The following is a 12,500-nucleotide window of genomic DNA, read 5'->3' on the forward strand; positions in this document are numbered from 1 at the left end:
GTATATGTATATGTATATATATATATATATATATATATATATATATATATATGTATATATATATATGTATATGTATATGTATATATATATATATATATATATATATATATATATATATATATATATGTATATATATATATATATATATATATATATATATATATGTATATATATATATATATATATATATATATATATATATATATATATATATATATATGTATATATTTAATCACTATAATATTGCTCTAATTTAGTGATTCTCAATCTGTGGGAAAGTACCTCTTCTGGGTAGAGGAGTAGAGAAAATTGGGAAATTCAGAAACACCTGGCAGCAGGGCATTGCATAGGGTAGACAGTAAAATGATAATACATATTACATGAAGTTACATAAAGTGTAAAGGAAATCACCAAATGTATATTTCAGGAAATATCCTACAGGTTCATGTATTGTGATATATATTTCTAATTTGTAATATTTGCTTGAATCAAAAACTCTTGTAATTTGATAACATGTATGATGTTTAATTTTATTTTCAGATCATCCCAAATTTCCACCCACCATTGGCTGATAAGATACGAAGTGGAGTTTGTAATTCACTAAAACAGATCCTTGAGAAAAGAGTTGTACAGTCACTTGAACCACTTTTTGACAATCCTCGTATGGACACTGAGCTGCGAAAGCTCATACGTGATACATTCCCTGAATTTTGTGCAAACTCTGCATCTGGAGACGTAAAACCAGAGGACTTTGTGGCCCCGGTCTCATCAGCAAATGTCACCAGAATGGACCTCATGGCTGAGACTGGTCTGGACTTTACAACATCATCAGTGAACAGTGACAATGATGTTAATAATAGTAACCACATTGGTGAGGACGAAGCAATGTTCAGTGATGAAGAGGAGGAGCCTCCCACGCCTAAAACCCCTCCACCACCTCCAACCGCCAAAGTCAAAGTGGAAGAAAATGTTGTTGCTGTTCCAGTGACCGAAGGGGTGGAGGTGAAAGCCAAAGTTAATGATGTGAATAGTGTGGAGGAAAAAGTGGACATAAGTAAACACTTGGAATTTCTGGATAGTGAATTGAGGAACATTCTTGTGGAGTTGCAGAATGAGAAGGACCCTCAGCCGAGGTAAGACTACAGTTTGTTTTTCAGTGAAATTGTTGTTGATTTGTTTTTGTAAAATAAGTATCTGGTATATGTATTTATATTCCAAGAAAAAGCTTGAACAAAATTTGATCTGACAATTGTATATTGTTTTTATTACATATGATTAAAAGGATGTATGATAATTTAGAAGGTAAAAGTTGAATTGGTAGTTGGAAAGAACAAAAATACGAATACTTAACCTGATGCTTATGACAGATTAGGTGTGGCCTCACAAATGGGCACATTTATGTATAGCTGCAATGGATGGGTGTGCAGTCATATATGCTTTTCATTTTATTTTATTTTTCTGAAGTATCATCATAAATAGAGCATTTGTGGTGTTTTTTTCAGTATGATTTTCAATGTTTTTGTTATGCTTGTATATAAATACTGCCAGTTATATGATATATACATTTATGAATTTGCTGTTCATGTTGTATACAAGGAGGGGTATTTAAGGTAATCTGATCAATGGGATGAGGTCAAGTTCCATTCAAAAGGAATAAGGATAAGGATAAGGAATTAATTATTATTTGTACTACTAACTCTTTTTAGTACTTTCCCACTGAATATTAAAAGATGTAAAGCACAACCATGGTACAATTTTTTAGATATTTTGGGTTTTAGCTATGAATTTAAGGTGGGGTTTAGTGAAGAATTGCCACATCACCTAGGGTCTACCCATCGTGGCATGGAGAGCAAGGGAAGTTAGGATAGATTTGAGACTTGCTTACCCTACCCCTGAAGAAAAAAAACTGAAGTAAATAAATGGAAAGACTTTAGTGGTAAAGTAAGTTTTGTGGTCTTTCCTCATAGGCAATAGGAACACCTATAAATGTATTAATGGAAATTGCTGTATATCATCCATATGGTTTAAACATATCTGTAGCAAAATGAAAATTGAACTTGATTATCTTTGTGTCTCAGTGTATTAGAAACTGATATTTTGATTTTTCATCTGTAATGGAAGGGAGGGAATGGTTAGTAATCAAGTTGTCAGGTGAATTTGCATTTTTTTTCTCTTCTTCTTCGCTGGTTATTGAATACGTATACCTTATTTTAAATCAACTCATTTTAGATTTCCATTTGGGTTACTTCACTTATGCCCCAGACCTCTCCAAGAGGAAAAGGGCAATATCTTGCATTTAGTAACTTTATTTTACTGTTGGACTGGTATAGTTACAGTACGGGCCATGAGTCTAATCCTATTTTCAAAACAAATTACCAAAGCGATATGTGAATGGGCAGGCAAAAAGGAAAAAGCATGTTAACAGAAATGTGAAACTTTGCAAGGCTATAAAACATGTGGGAGAGGATTGGAAATTGGAAAAATCTGAAATAGTTGTATCTATTAGTGTATTATTAACCAGGAAATGGGCATTGAACAGTATATTGACCAACCAGATATTTTTGGAATATAAATGCAGCCGTCTTCCTTAGTAGGCAAAAAGCAATAGTTAACAAAGGCTTGAAACTGAAAGGATGTGAAAACATTTGGGGACAAAGAAATAATATTACTGATGTGTGAAACGAAGAAGCGGGCATTGATTAATATTTTCCCTAACCATTAAAGTTTGAAAGGGAAAAAAAAAAAAAAAATATGCTGATGTAGTTCAGCTCCCTTTCAGAATTTATCTAATTATACAGTTGACAAATACTTTTTTAGGTATAATATGATCTGGGTTAAACTTTTTTTTATTGTTACTTTTCAATATAAACTTTGTATGCTGGCCCTAATTAGTACAAATGATATAGATCACAAGAATATTATAGTAAGTATGTTTGTATCATTAGGAAATGCATAAGTACTTGGTTCCAGACATTGAAGGTTATTTATGCATTTGTTTGTGTATTTATTTACTTGTTATGTATATATGATTTTTTTTTTGTTTGTTTGTTATATAGTCTTAACCTCTAGACACTGGGCTTCATATAATTCCTACAGTATGGTCATATCTTTGGACAAGCAGTCATTAGAAACTTGATTGAAATTACACAAAGATAATGGTAGTAATGTGTTAGTTTTCATACAGCTGGCAGCATAGAAGCAAGGGCAGACAGACAAATGGGAAGATATGGCTGCTGGGTTGGGAGAGTGAGTAGAGCTGGCAAAGAGTGGCTTCCTCTGAATGTGATAACAATTTATTATTCACTTAATTTGTCGGTTGATATACATTGTCCCTGTGAACTCATATGGATTGTAGGGTGTGGATGGGTTGAAGAAAGCTGTGTGCTAATCAGATATGAAATGCAATAAAAGGTTTGCAAATAAGTCATTTCATGTTTTTACATATTCAGAGATGCATGATATTCAATTTAGTTGGGATATCAAACCTGTAGTTGCCTGATTATGTACATTAGAGTCCATTTCAGTAAATAAGGTATTTTACACTTTGTGTCCAATATGGAATGTGATTTTATTCAGGGATGAAAAGAAAAATTCTCTCACTTTTGCTAATCTTATTTTTACGAGATTAGAGACAGTATGCTATTTTGTAGAAGATTGGTACTCCCACATTTGTGTGATACTTCAAAACGGTCTAGAGAGTGCAATGTTATGGTGTGTGACATCTGGGCATAGGAGGAAAACTATTAAAATGCTAAATATCGCCCATTATAAAACACAATAGCCAGTACCATTACATTGCATGAGGGAGGTTTATAAACAATAGTATAAAGTGCAATGCAGGCATCATAGTAACATGATGTGAATGACCCAAAAGCTGCACCCAAGTTGGCCATGACATGAATGACTGTCACCTGGACCCATGACCCAAATTAGCCATGATGTGAACTCATCCAGAGGCTAAGGGTTAACAGGAAATTGATAATGTACTATTACCAATGAGCAATAAGACAACACTACTTTTAGCTTTGGTAAAGTTCTTGTTAAAGACAGTCCTAGCTAACTTGTATTGTGATACCATCATTATATCTAAGGGATATATAACAGGTAGCACCACTTCCATTTAGCCTGTTAAAGCCAGAAATGAAATTGACTTTTTCCCAAGCATATTCTGATGATTGTTAATAGTATTATCATAAACTGAAGAAAGGAACTTTGATTTTATACTGTTAATTGTAACGATGTCAAGTATATTATACAGATGATCGTTTAGCTATATCTGATATCTCTTGGCACACTCTCATTGGCTAAACATATTAACATCATTATTTTGCCCCCCCCCCCCCTTTGAGCCTTGTCAGTCTATGAATTTTTTTCTCTCTCTCTCCCCAGTACATTTTCTTTTAAAATTATTGAAAATGAAAGCTAGAAAAGAAAAAGATGTTTAATATTTGCATTGTATACAGGCAAAAAGTCAGAGCTTAACTCTTAAGTTGCCAACTAGGATTTTGACCAAGTCTGAGTGGGGCTACTTTAGTTAAAGAATATTTTATGAACATATAGATGTTTTTAAATTTGAAAAAAAGGATCTTACGTGGCACTTGCGCTGGAACTTGGACATATCAAAACAATGGAGTTTTAGACTCGTACAACATCATTTCTCAAACTATGGTTTTCCAAAGTTGGCTAAATTATATATATATTTTTTTTTATGCATTCAGTAAAAAATCGTGATTTGATATAAATAAGTTACTGATAGTTATAAAAGACAATATTATTATCCTGCCACTTATGATTTTTATCTTGTGGCTAATGTTTATATTAATTCATTAAGGTTAAAAGTAACACGTTGCTGATGATGACAAACCTATATGGTTTCTGTGCTTTAATATGCTGAGGCTTGTCTCATAAGGAAATATAATGTAAGACATAGAACTTTCTGTGTAAGTGATATATATGTGTAAAAAGTGGGCTTTTCTCATTTTCTTTGTAATACCAACTCGAGCTACTACAAGATTGTAAAAGTTTCTCTTTGACAGTATTTTTCATGGGAAATTAATTATTGCTCAGCAGGAAAACAAAGCAATAGAAAAGCATTTTTTATGCCTCCTCTTCCTCCAAAGCAACAATAATTACTCACAATTTACTAAACACTTTTTAAAAGCATGAGGGAGCCTGAAAATCTTTCAGTAGAATTCATTATTGTATTAAAAAGATGCATTATGAATATATGGATATCAGTGATAAGAGTCATCTTTTGCATTTGTCTTCAGGAAAACAACAATAATATATATTTTTTGCTTTATTTATTTTTTATAAAATATCCTTAATATCATTTGAATAGCCGGTTACTTTTCGTGTGTGTATGTCTGCCTGCCTGCCTGCCTGTTTGTCTGTTTGTCTTTGTCTGTTTATGCTCCACAAAACATATCATTATACAAAAGAGAGGGACTGAGATGACAGCATCTCCTGGGCTGATGAACAGGCTGGAAGGGCCTTGCCACTGCTTGGAAATGCAAGAAAGTGTTTCTTAAGGCTTTGGGTTATAATTGCCTAATGTGGGCAAAGGGTTAAAGATCTACAGTTAATTTTTAATTGCTCTGATTTATATTAACCCATTGTCAGCGGGTGACAAGACTACAGTGCAATACCCACTGTAATAAAAGTTTTTCTATTGTCTTTACACATTGATGGCTCTACAAATGCATAGTCACCAAGGAGTTAGCTATTAGTCTTAACAATTTCCTCTGTGTACCCTTTTGCTTCCATTTTTAAAAGCTTCATTTCTATCATGTTATTGTATTTAATGTTATTAATATTTTGATAACAATTTAATAATCATAATATCAATAAGAATGATAACAATGTCAGTATTAGTAGTACTGGAAAGAAAAACGCATTTTCCTGCCAATTCAAGGAATGGGGAAATCAGGATCGGTGACTAGAGCCAACTGCTGGCTGAGCACACGTGGAGCCATCTGTATGTAACAAAACTCCCTGAAATCCAGAGGGGACAGTACATAATCCCGCTGATATTGGGTTAATTTGAACTGTATTTGATATATGTAGTTATTATTATTGTTGTTGTTTTGTTGTTATTGATAGTAATATTAATGTTATTATAATTATTACTGTTATTGTTACTATTATCATTGTTGTAACTATTGTTATTATTTTTATTATTATTATCATTATTTTTGTGGTTGTTACTTTTTTTTCTTAGATAGCAGAAATGTATTACAGATTTTTTTTTCAGTGATAGAATATAAGGAGATTATAAGAGTGTCATTGTAATACATGTAAAGCATTAGAAATCATCACATTAGAAGCCATATCTGTTTTGCTGGTTGTACACTTCCAAAGAAGGAAATTTGAGTCCCAGGATTCTTAATTTCTATATATATTTGCAAGTTGCACCTTAGTATTATTTATATTTGGTTGATATATTCTTGTTTATTATATTTATTATAATATATATATATATATATAGTCCACAGCAAGTCCCTGTATTTTGCCATGTAGGCTTATTGTTTGAATTTTCAAATGCATTGATCTACTTTTCTTTTTTAGGATTATGAAACATTTGTAAGCTTTGTCATTAACTCCATTACTATGAGGTTCTCAAAAAAGAAAAAAAAGAAAAAAAAAAGATTTGAATATATGCTGTGATTTCAGAGGAATTTGCAGTCTGTCTCTAAAGGAGGAAACAAAATTGACAAGTTTACATTGGAAATCCTCCTGGGCAAAACAATCCCTTGAAGCCACCACTCCCGGTTAAAGCAGTAGGCCACCCAGGGCCGCTCTGTCACAAAAGGCACTCCCAAGTCCAGGCCATGGGATACTGGCCTACTGCTATGACAGGCATCATTGGATCCAAGGGATTAAGTAATGTAATAGATAATACCTTTGTGTATATTGAAGATATTAAAGCAAGAATATGGATTTCAGATGTGACCAGCTTCAGAAGGTGTGCAACCATCTCTTAAGTGAGGACCTAGCTCAGGATGAGTTATCAAATTTAGCAGCATGCTTGTGTCACATCTTGCACGACGACCTGCATCCTGGCTGTTCACTCCTGCCTCAAGACATCAGCCCAGAGTAAGTGGAAATGTAGAAAGCCTTGAAATACAATTATTTCTGGAAAATCTACTATCCTCCTAATGTAATGCATTGCCATATTACAATTTTTTTTTTTTTTTTTTTTTTTTTTTCTTGTATAAAACCTTTTTCTTTTCTTCTAAAGACCAACTTATAGCTATGCTCTGCATGTATTTTACTGAATAGTGTTCATTGTAAACTAACTAAAGTGACCTTTGTATGGTACACTTTTAGAGATATATTTTTTTCTTTGTATTTATCATGTGTTGCTTGCAGGGGTATTCAGGAAAGCCTCGGGCGACCTCTGTACGTCCTCTTTGACAACCTTGTCATTCTTCCTGAGGATGATCGTCGAAGACAGCCTCAGCTGCAGTTACTGGTAGAGATGCACAAGATTTCACAGCAAGTTGGCTATCACTTCCTATACTTCCTCAAATCATCAAACATCAAAACAGAGAAAGTCCAAGAAAATAATGAACGTTATTTCCTCATCTACCGTGACCTGTACAAAGCGGCGGGCCTGAAGGACTTTGCGGGATTCATAATCAGAGACCTGCGGCTGTGTAGCGAGGAAGATCCTAGAGTGCTAAGCTGGATTATACCTGATATATACAATAGCTTTACCAAACAGACAATGGGAAATGCTGAGCTGTTACAGTTAGTGTTAGAGAGACTAGACTCGTCACAGTTACACGATTTAGTGTGCATGGTCCTGCAAGGATCCTTGCAAATGTTTGACAACAATTCTTTTGCAGCAATTTTAGGTAAGTTTTTTTCTGTATTTGGTCTTTATTGAAAGCAACTTTGTAAATTTGCTGAGTAGATGTAAATATGAACTTATTCTCTCTCTCTCTCTCTCTCTCTCTCTCTCTCTCTCTCTCTCTCTCTCTCTCTCTCTCTCTCTCTCTCTCTCTCTCTCTCTCTCTCTCTCTCTCTCTCTCTCTTACTTTTTATTGTGATAACAAGATAGAATTGAGTGGAATAAATACTAATTTTATATTTGCAGAAAAAAGTTTGCAGTGGGAGACGGTAGAACAACTCTTTTTGTGGCAACTCGCCAAGGCTCATGAGATCCCTGTCGACTGTTGCTTGTCTGTGATGCCGAAGCTCAAGTTTACCTCACATTCTGCTGTTGTCACGAACACCCATGGGGAGGCACTTTCTAATATCCTCATGATGCTACGAAGAGAATCGTAAGCTTTGTGTCTTTTAATATACAAATAATGGAGCAGTTAGTGATGTGGAAGAATGACAGTATTTTCTGAAATGAGAAGTATAAGTATGTGATGAAATATTAATAATTTTTTTATTTTGCAGTCCATCAGAGGTCCTGCTAAGAACACTGCTTCAAAGAGAATGCAGGCTGGAGGACCCAACAGTGGCTACCATCCTGCAGTATTGGGTTCAACGCTATGAAGACAAGATGGCAAAGCTTATCAATGATGTTGTCAACAACAAACCGCAGCCATCGCCAAACAAACGGAAACGTAACCAAAGTACAAAAGCCAGTGCAGTCCCATTGGACCAAGTGTTATCACATTTGAACCATTTGCGGACAGCATGCGGTCAAACAACATTTTTTGCATTAACTACCATGCAGGACACACTGCAAACAGCCCAAAATCAGTGTACTGAAACGCAGAAGAAAAAATATTGTGATTTGTTTGCCCTTATTGAAGAAGAGGAAGAGGAAGAGCCGGAGCCTGAACCTCAAAGAAAAACCAAGTCTAATCGAGGTAGAAAGCCAAAGGGACGGAAGAAACAGGAATCAGAAAGCGAAGAAGAGAGTAGTGAGGCAAGTCTCCAGATAGTGAGTTTTAAGAATAAAGTTGAATATTAGATTTAAGGAATAGAAGTTAAGTTATGATAAGTTTTGCTTTCTCTTCTACTTTTTGGAAATTATTTTTAATCCTTGCTTTCATTTTTCTTTTGTGTATGTGTGTGAGCAAAAAAGCATGCTGCCATAAGTAAGTAGGTTGCTTTTAGGCAGATGGGGTGGGAATCAGTGTATAAATATTTAGACACTAGTGTATGTGACATATTTTATATTCTTAAATCAAGGGTTCAAGGAATTACATCCTTCAACTTCCTGAATAAAGTAGCTTCAGACCATGTCAAAGGCATTATACATTTCAAGAAATATCTTTTGTATATATTTTTATCAGTGTTATCACACTATTTACTTAGTGTCAAGTATTAAATCATAGAGTATAGACCATTCATTTATATTGCAAAAAGACCTTTTGACAAGCTTTATAGTGACTTTTTTCACAGACTGAGGATAATCCTAGTTAGAAGTAAAAAAAAATAATGAAAATAATAGTACAGTGGTATCAGTCCACTTTATACCAGGAGCTGAAGAGCTTGGCCTGTCTTTTAAGTGTATCTGTATATATGTATTTGTGTTTCTGACTGCTACAGTGGTAAAATAGTTAGCATTGGGCTCCAGCCCTCCTAATCCCAGGACCGGATCCCCATTACGGCAGTTGGAAAATGTGTTTGGCACATGTTATCTGTAATATAGAAAAAGAAGAGGGTGTAGTAGAAAACGGCAAAAAAGGCTAGATATTTATTTTCACACACCTGTGTTGGTGGATGATATGAACTTATACAGGGGACATGAAATACATTTTGTCATGTATGAGATATGGCATTTTCAGTAATAAGAAATTATCAAGAAAGAAAAATTTGTTGCAAGCCTTTTTGAGTGCTGCATGCCTTCTTCTGGAAAATTGATATCATGAAAAAATTCTATGCAGAATTACTCTAGAAGAATGAAAAGATACTTTTTTGTTACCGAGGTTGAATTCTCTTGATATAAGTTATATTAGACTCTGTAATCTAGTGAAGTCAGTTTAAGTACTTATTATATTTAAATTAAATTTAGAAGAGAATTATTTGAATGTTAGAAATAAAATGTTTGCTTATAGAATGGCCTACATAGCAGATACTGGTATAATGTTAGAGCTTTACTAAATTCTGCATTCTGTATTTTTCTGGCAGGAGGAAGATGTCAAAAAGCCAGCAAGAAAACGAAAGAAGAATAACCAAGTGGGCTCGGACAGTGACTAGCCAGGGTCACCACGGGACCACAGCCCCTCCCCCCCCCCCTCGGGAACAAAACCAAGCACTCTTCATCTGTGATGTGATATAGTGGTAGCCTTATTTTTTTTTTCTCTTTTTTTTTTTTTTTTTTTCTCTTTTTTTCTTTTTTTTTTGGTGAACTGAGAGGAGAAAGTTTTATTTCTTCCCAGTGAGAGACAGTTCGTCTTCTCAAAAGGTTATTTTTCCCCCTAATTGAGCTGTGGACACCAGAAGAACTTTCCTCAGGCAAAGTAGACAGATATGGAATTGTTATCAATTTCTTCAAGATGTTGTACTGCAATTGTGTGACAGTATCGGCATGCATGTGATGAATGTCTGTTGCTTTGTTGATGCCAGTGAAAGTGACGGAAATTCTGTGGGGAGATAAGCACATAGGAAATTGCATATCAAGTAAGTGATACAGGAATATAACTGCATTTCACAAACCATTAGAAACAGTACCCTCCAGCCAAAGAAACAGATTCAAAATCTTGTTCTCTCTTTATTATTAATTTTTTTTTTTTTATTATTTTTCATTAGGAGAAAAACATCAATTGTGTTTTCCAGTGGTATATACTGTATTTAGCTACCAAAGCCCATCAGTTTGTTTGTAAGGAGGATTTATCACTTAAATGAAATTATTTACAAATTTAAAAATAAAGTTGAAACACAGTTTTCTTCATTATTAGGCACATGAAACACCATAGGGAATATGTATGTCCTAGAATGTCAATTCAGTATCTAATTTGTAAACTTGGCTGTCATAAACTGACACATTACAGCCTTACACCTAGAGATGAGACAATTTTTTTAAGGAATTGGCAGTGTTTTTTAACGGCAATATATTTTAAAAGCGATACAGGTCAACGCAAGGCATATATTAAATTCTGATCTTTCTTCATACAACATTGATTGTCTAGTGTACAAAGAAATGAAATATGAACTGAAGTCTGAGCATTATATTAAATTATTCAGTTGGTATCAGCTATTCACAAGGTTGCTCAAGGTGTCAGGTGATTACTGCATTCATATTGTAGTGCTGTATTACATAGTGAATTGAAAAAGAAGGTTGAGTAATAGGATTTTAATCTAAAAGTCATTAGTATCAAACATCTCACTGCTTCTGGAATTATCAGAAAATTTACAACACTCTTTGATCCCTACAGTCATTAGGGAGGATAGGAAGTCAGATATATCACCAGATATTTGGTAAAAGATATATAATATACATAGAAATATGTTCCATATGACAGGTATACCATTGTGCCATTGTAAATTTTGTGTTATTAGGGATTGCCACCTGCACAGGTAGTTTCAAGAAAGCTTTTGGTTTTCATCTGTAATGAAAATGAAGTGCTTAGAAATTACTTTGAGGTTATTGGATCCTTTTATCTCAATATGATTGTTTATGGTTTGCAGTGGCTTTGCTCCATCAAAAGTGATAGGTAATATGTTTGAGAAATATTTTATTATTATTATTACTTTTTTTTCTTGTCATTTGCAGTTACAGACTCTAACATTTGGAGCACAAATGTTTACAAAATTGATAAAGGAAAATATCAGTGTTCTATTGAAGACAGTGTCATGGAAGGAAAGTGCAAGAACTAGACAGTTAAAAATTTGAAGACGAGTAGACAATGCCTTAACTGCTGTCTGTTTATACAACAAACACTCTATTCTTTGTTAAGATAGCCAAACCCCAACCAGTTTTAGATGTGCTAAAACAGATTTATATAAGATTATTAATAAAACTCGAAAATAAGATCTGTACTTATTATACCTCTGATGTTGTGTATATTTTATGTTTGTGACTATTGTGTTGCAATCATTGAATATTTAGGTAAAAAATGTTGAATATAAGATAATAAACAGTATGTAGAATAAAAAGTAACCTGAAAGCATAGAATCAGCTGGTCTCATTGGAAGTTGGTGAATGTAATAGTAAACAAAGTGCGATGAAGTTTTGAAATTAGAATTATTCATCACTATTTAGATAGGTCACAGAAATTATTCAAAAGATTTTCATCAGAAAATGGAAGTAAAACTTAGCTTTATTTAATTTCTATCAATAAAGTGAAAGTGATGCAGTCCAAGGAGAATGAAAATACAACAGAAATTTATTAACCAGTTTATAGAATTAGCTACTGAAGTTCTCCAAGTATACGTTTAGTTTCTTGAATGGCAACACTAGACCTAGAAAGAGCAAGTTGCAAAAGGATTTTGATTTGTGTTGAAACTATGGATGTTACGACCTAGAAAATGTTTTTGTAATGGAAAAGAAGACTAAAGTTGTATATCTGAAAGTGCAGTGATAATGTGTA

The 12,500-nt window shown here is 33.8% G+C and overlaps 1 protein-coding gene across 2 annotated transcripts in view; it reads left to right on the forward strand.

Moving 5' to 3' along the window:
• Nucleotides 1-11,941, forward strand: part of LOC125042978 (integrator complex subunit 3-like) — a 21,971-nt gene extending 10,030 nt beyond the window's left edge. Inside the window, exons 9-14 of one of the 2 annotated variants that reach the window (XM_047638843.1) lie at nt 541-1,133; nt 6,946-7,095; nt 7,372-7,859; nt 8,102-8,288; nt 8,413-8,905; nt 10,099-11,941. In XM_047638843.1, the coding sequence (XP_047494799.1) occupies nt 541-1,133; nt 6,946-7,095; nt 7,372-7,859; nt 8,102-8,288; nt 8,413-8,905; nt 10,099-10,167 (1,980 nt within the window). In that variant the 3' untranslated portion in view covers nt 10,168-11,941. The remainder of the gene's footprint in view (nt 1-540; nt 1,134-6,945; nt 7,096-7,371; nt 7,860-8,101; nt 8,289-8,412; nt 8,906-10,098) is intronic. The other variant, XM_047638844.1, reaches the window with a different exon arrangement.
• Nucleotides 11,942-12,500: the final 559 nt, after the last annotated feature.

Source organism: Penaeus chinensis, chromosome 33 (assembly GCF_019202785.1).
Source record: "Penaeus chinensis breed Huanghai No. 1 chromosome 33, ASM1920278v2, whole genome shotgun sequence".
Classification (NCBI taxonomy): Eukaryota; Metazoa; Arthropoda; class Malacostraca; order Decapoda; family Penaeidae; genus Penaeus; species Penaeus chinensis.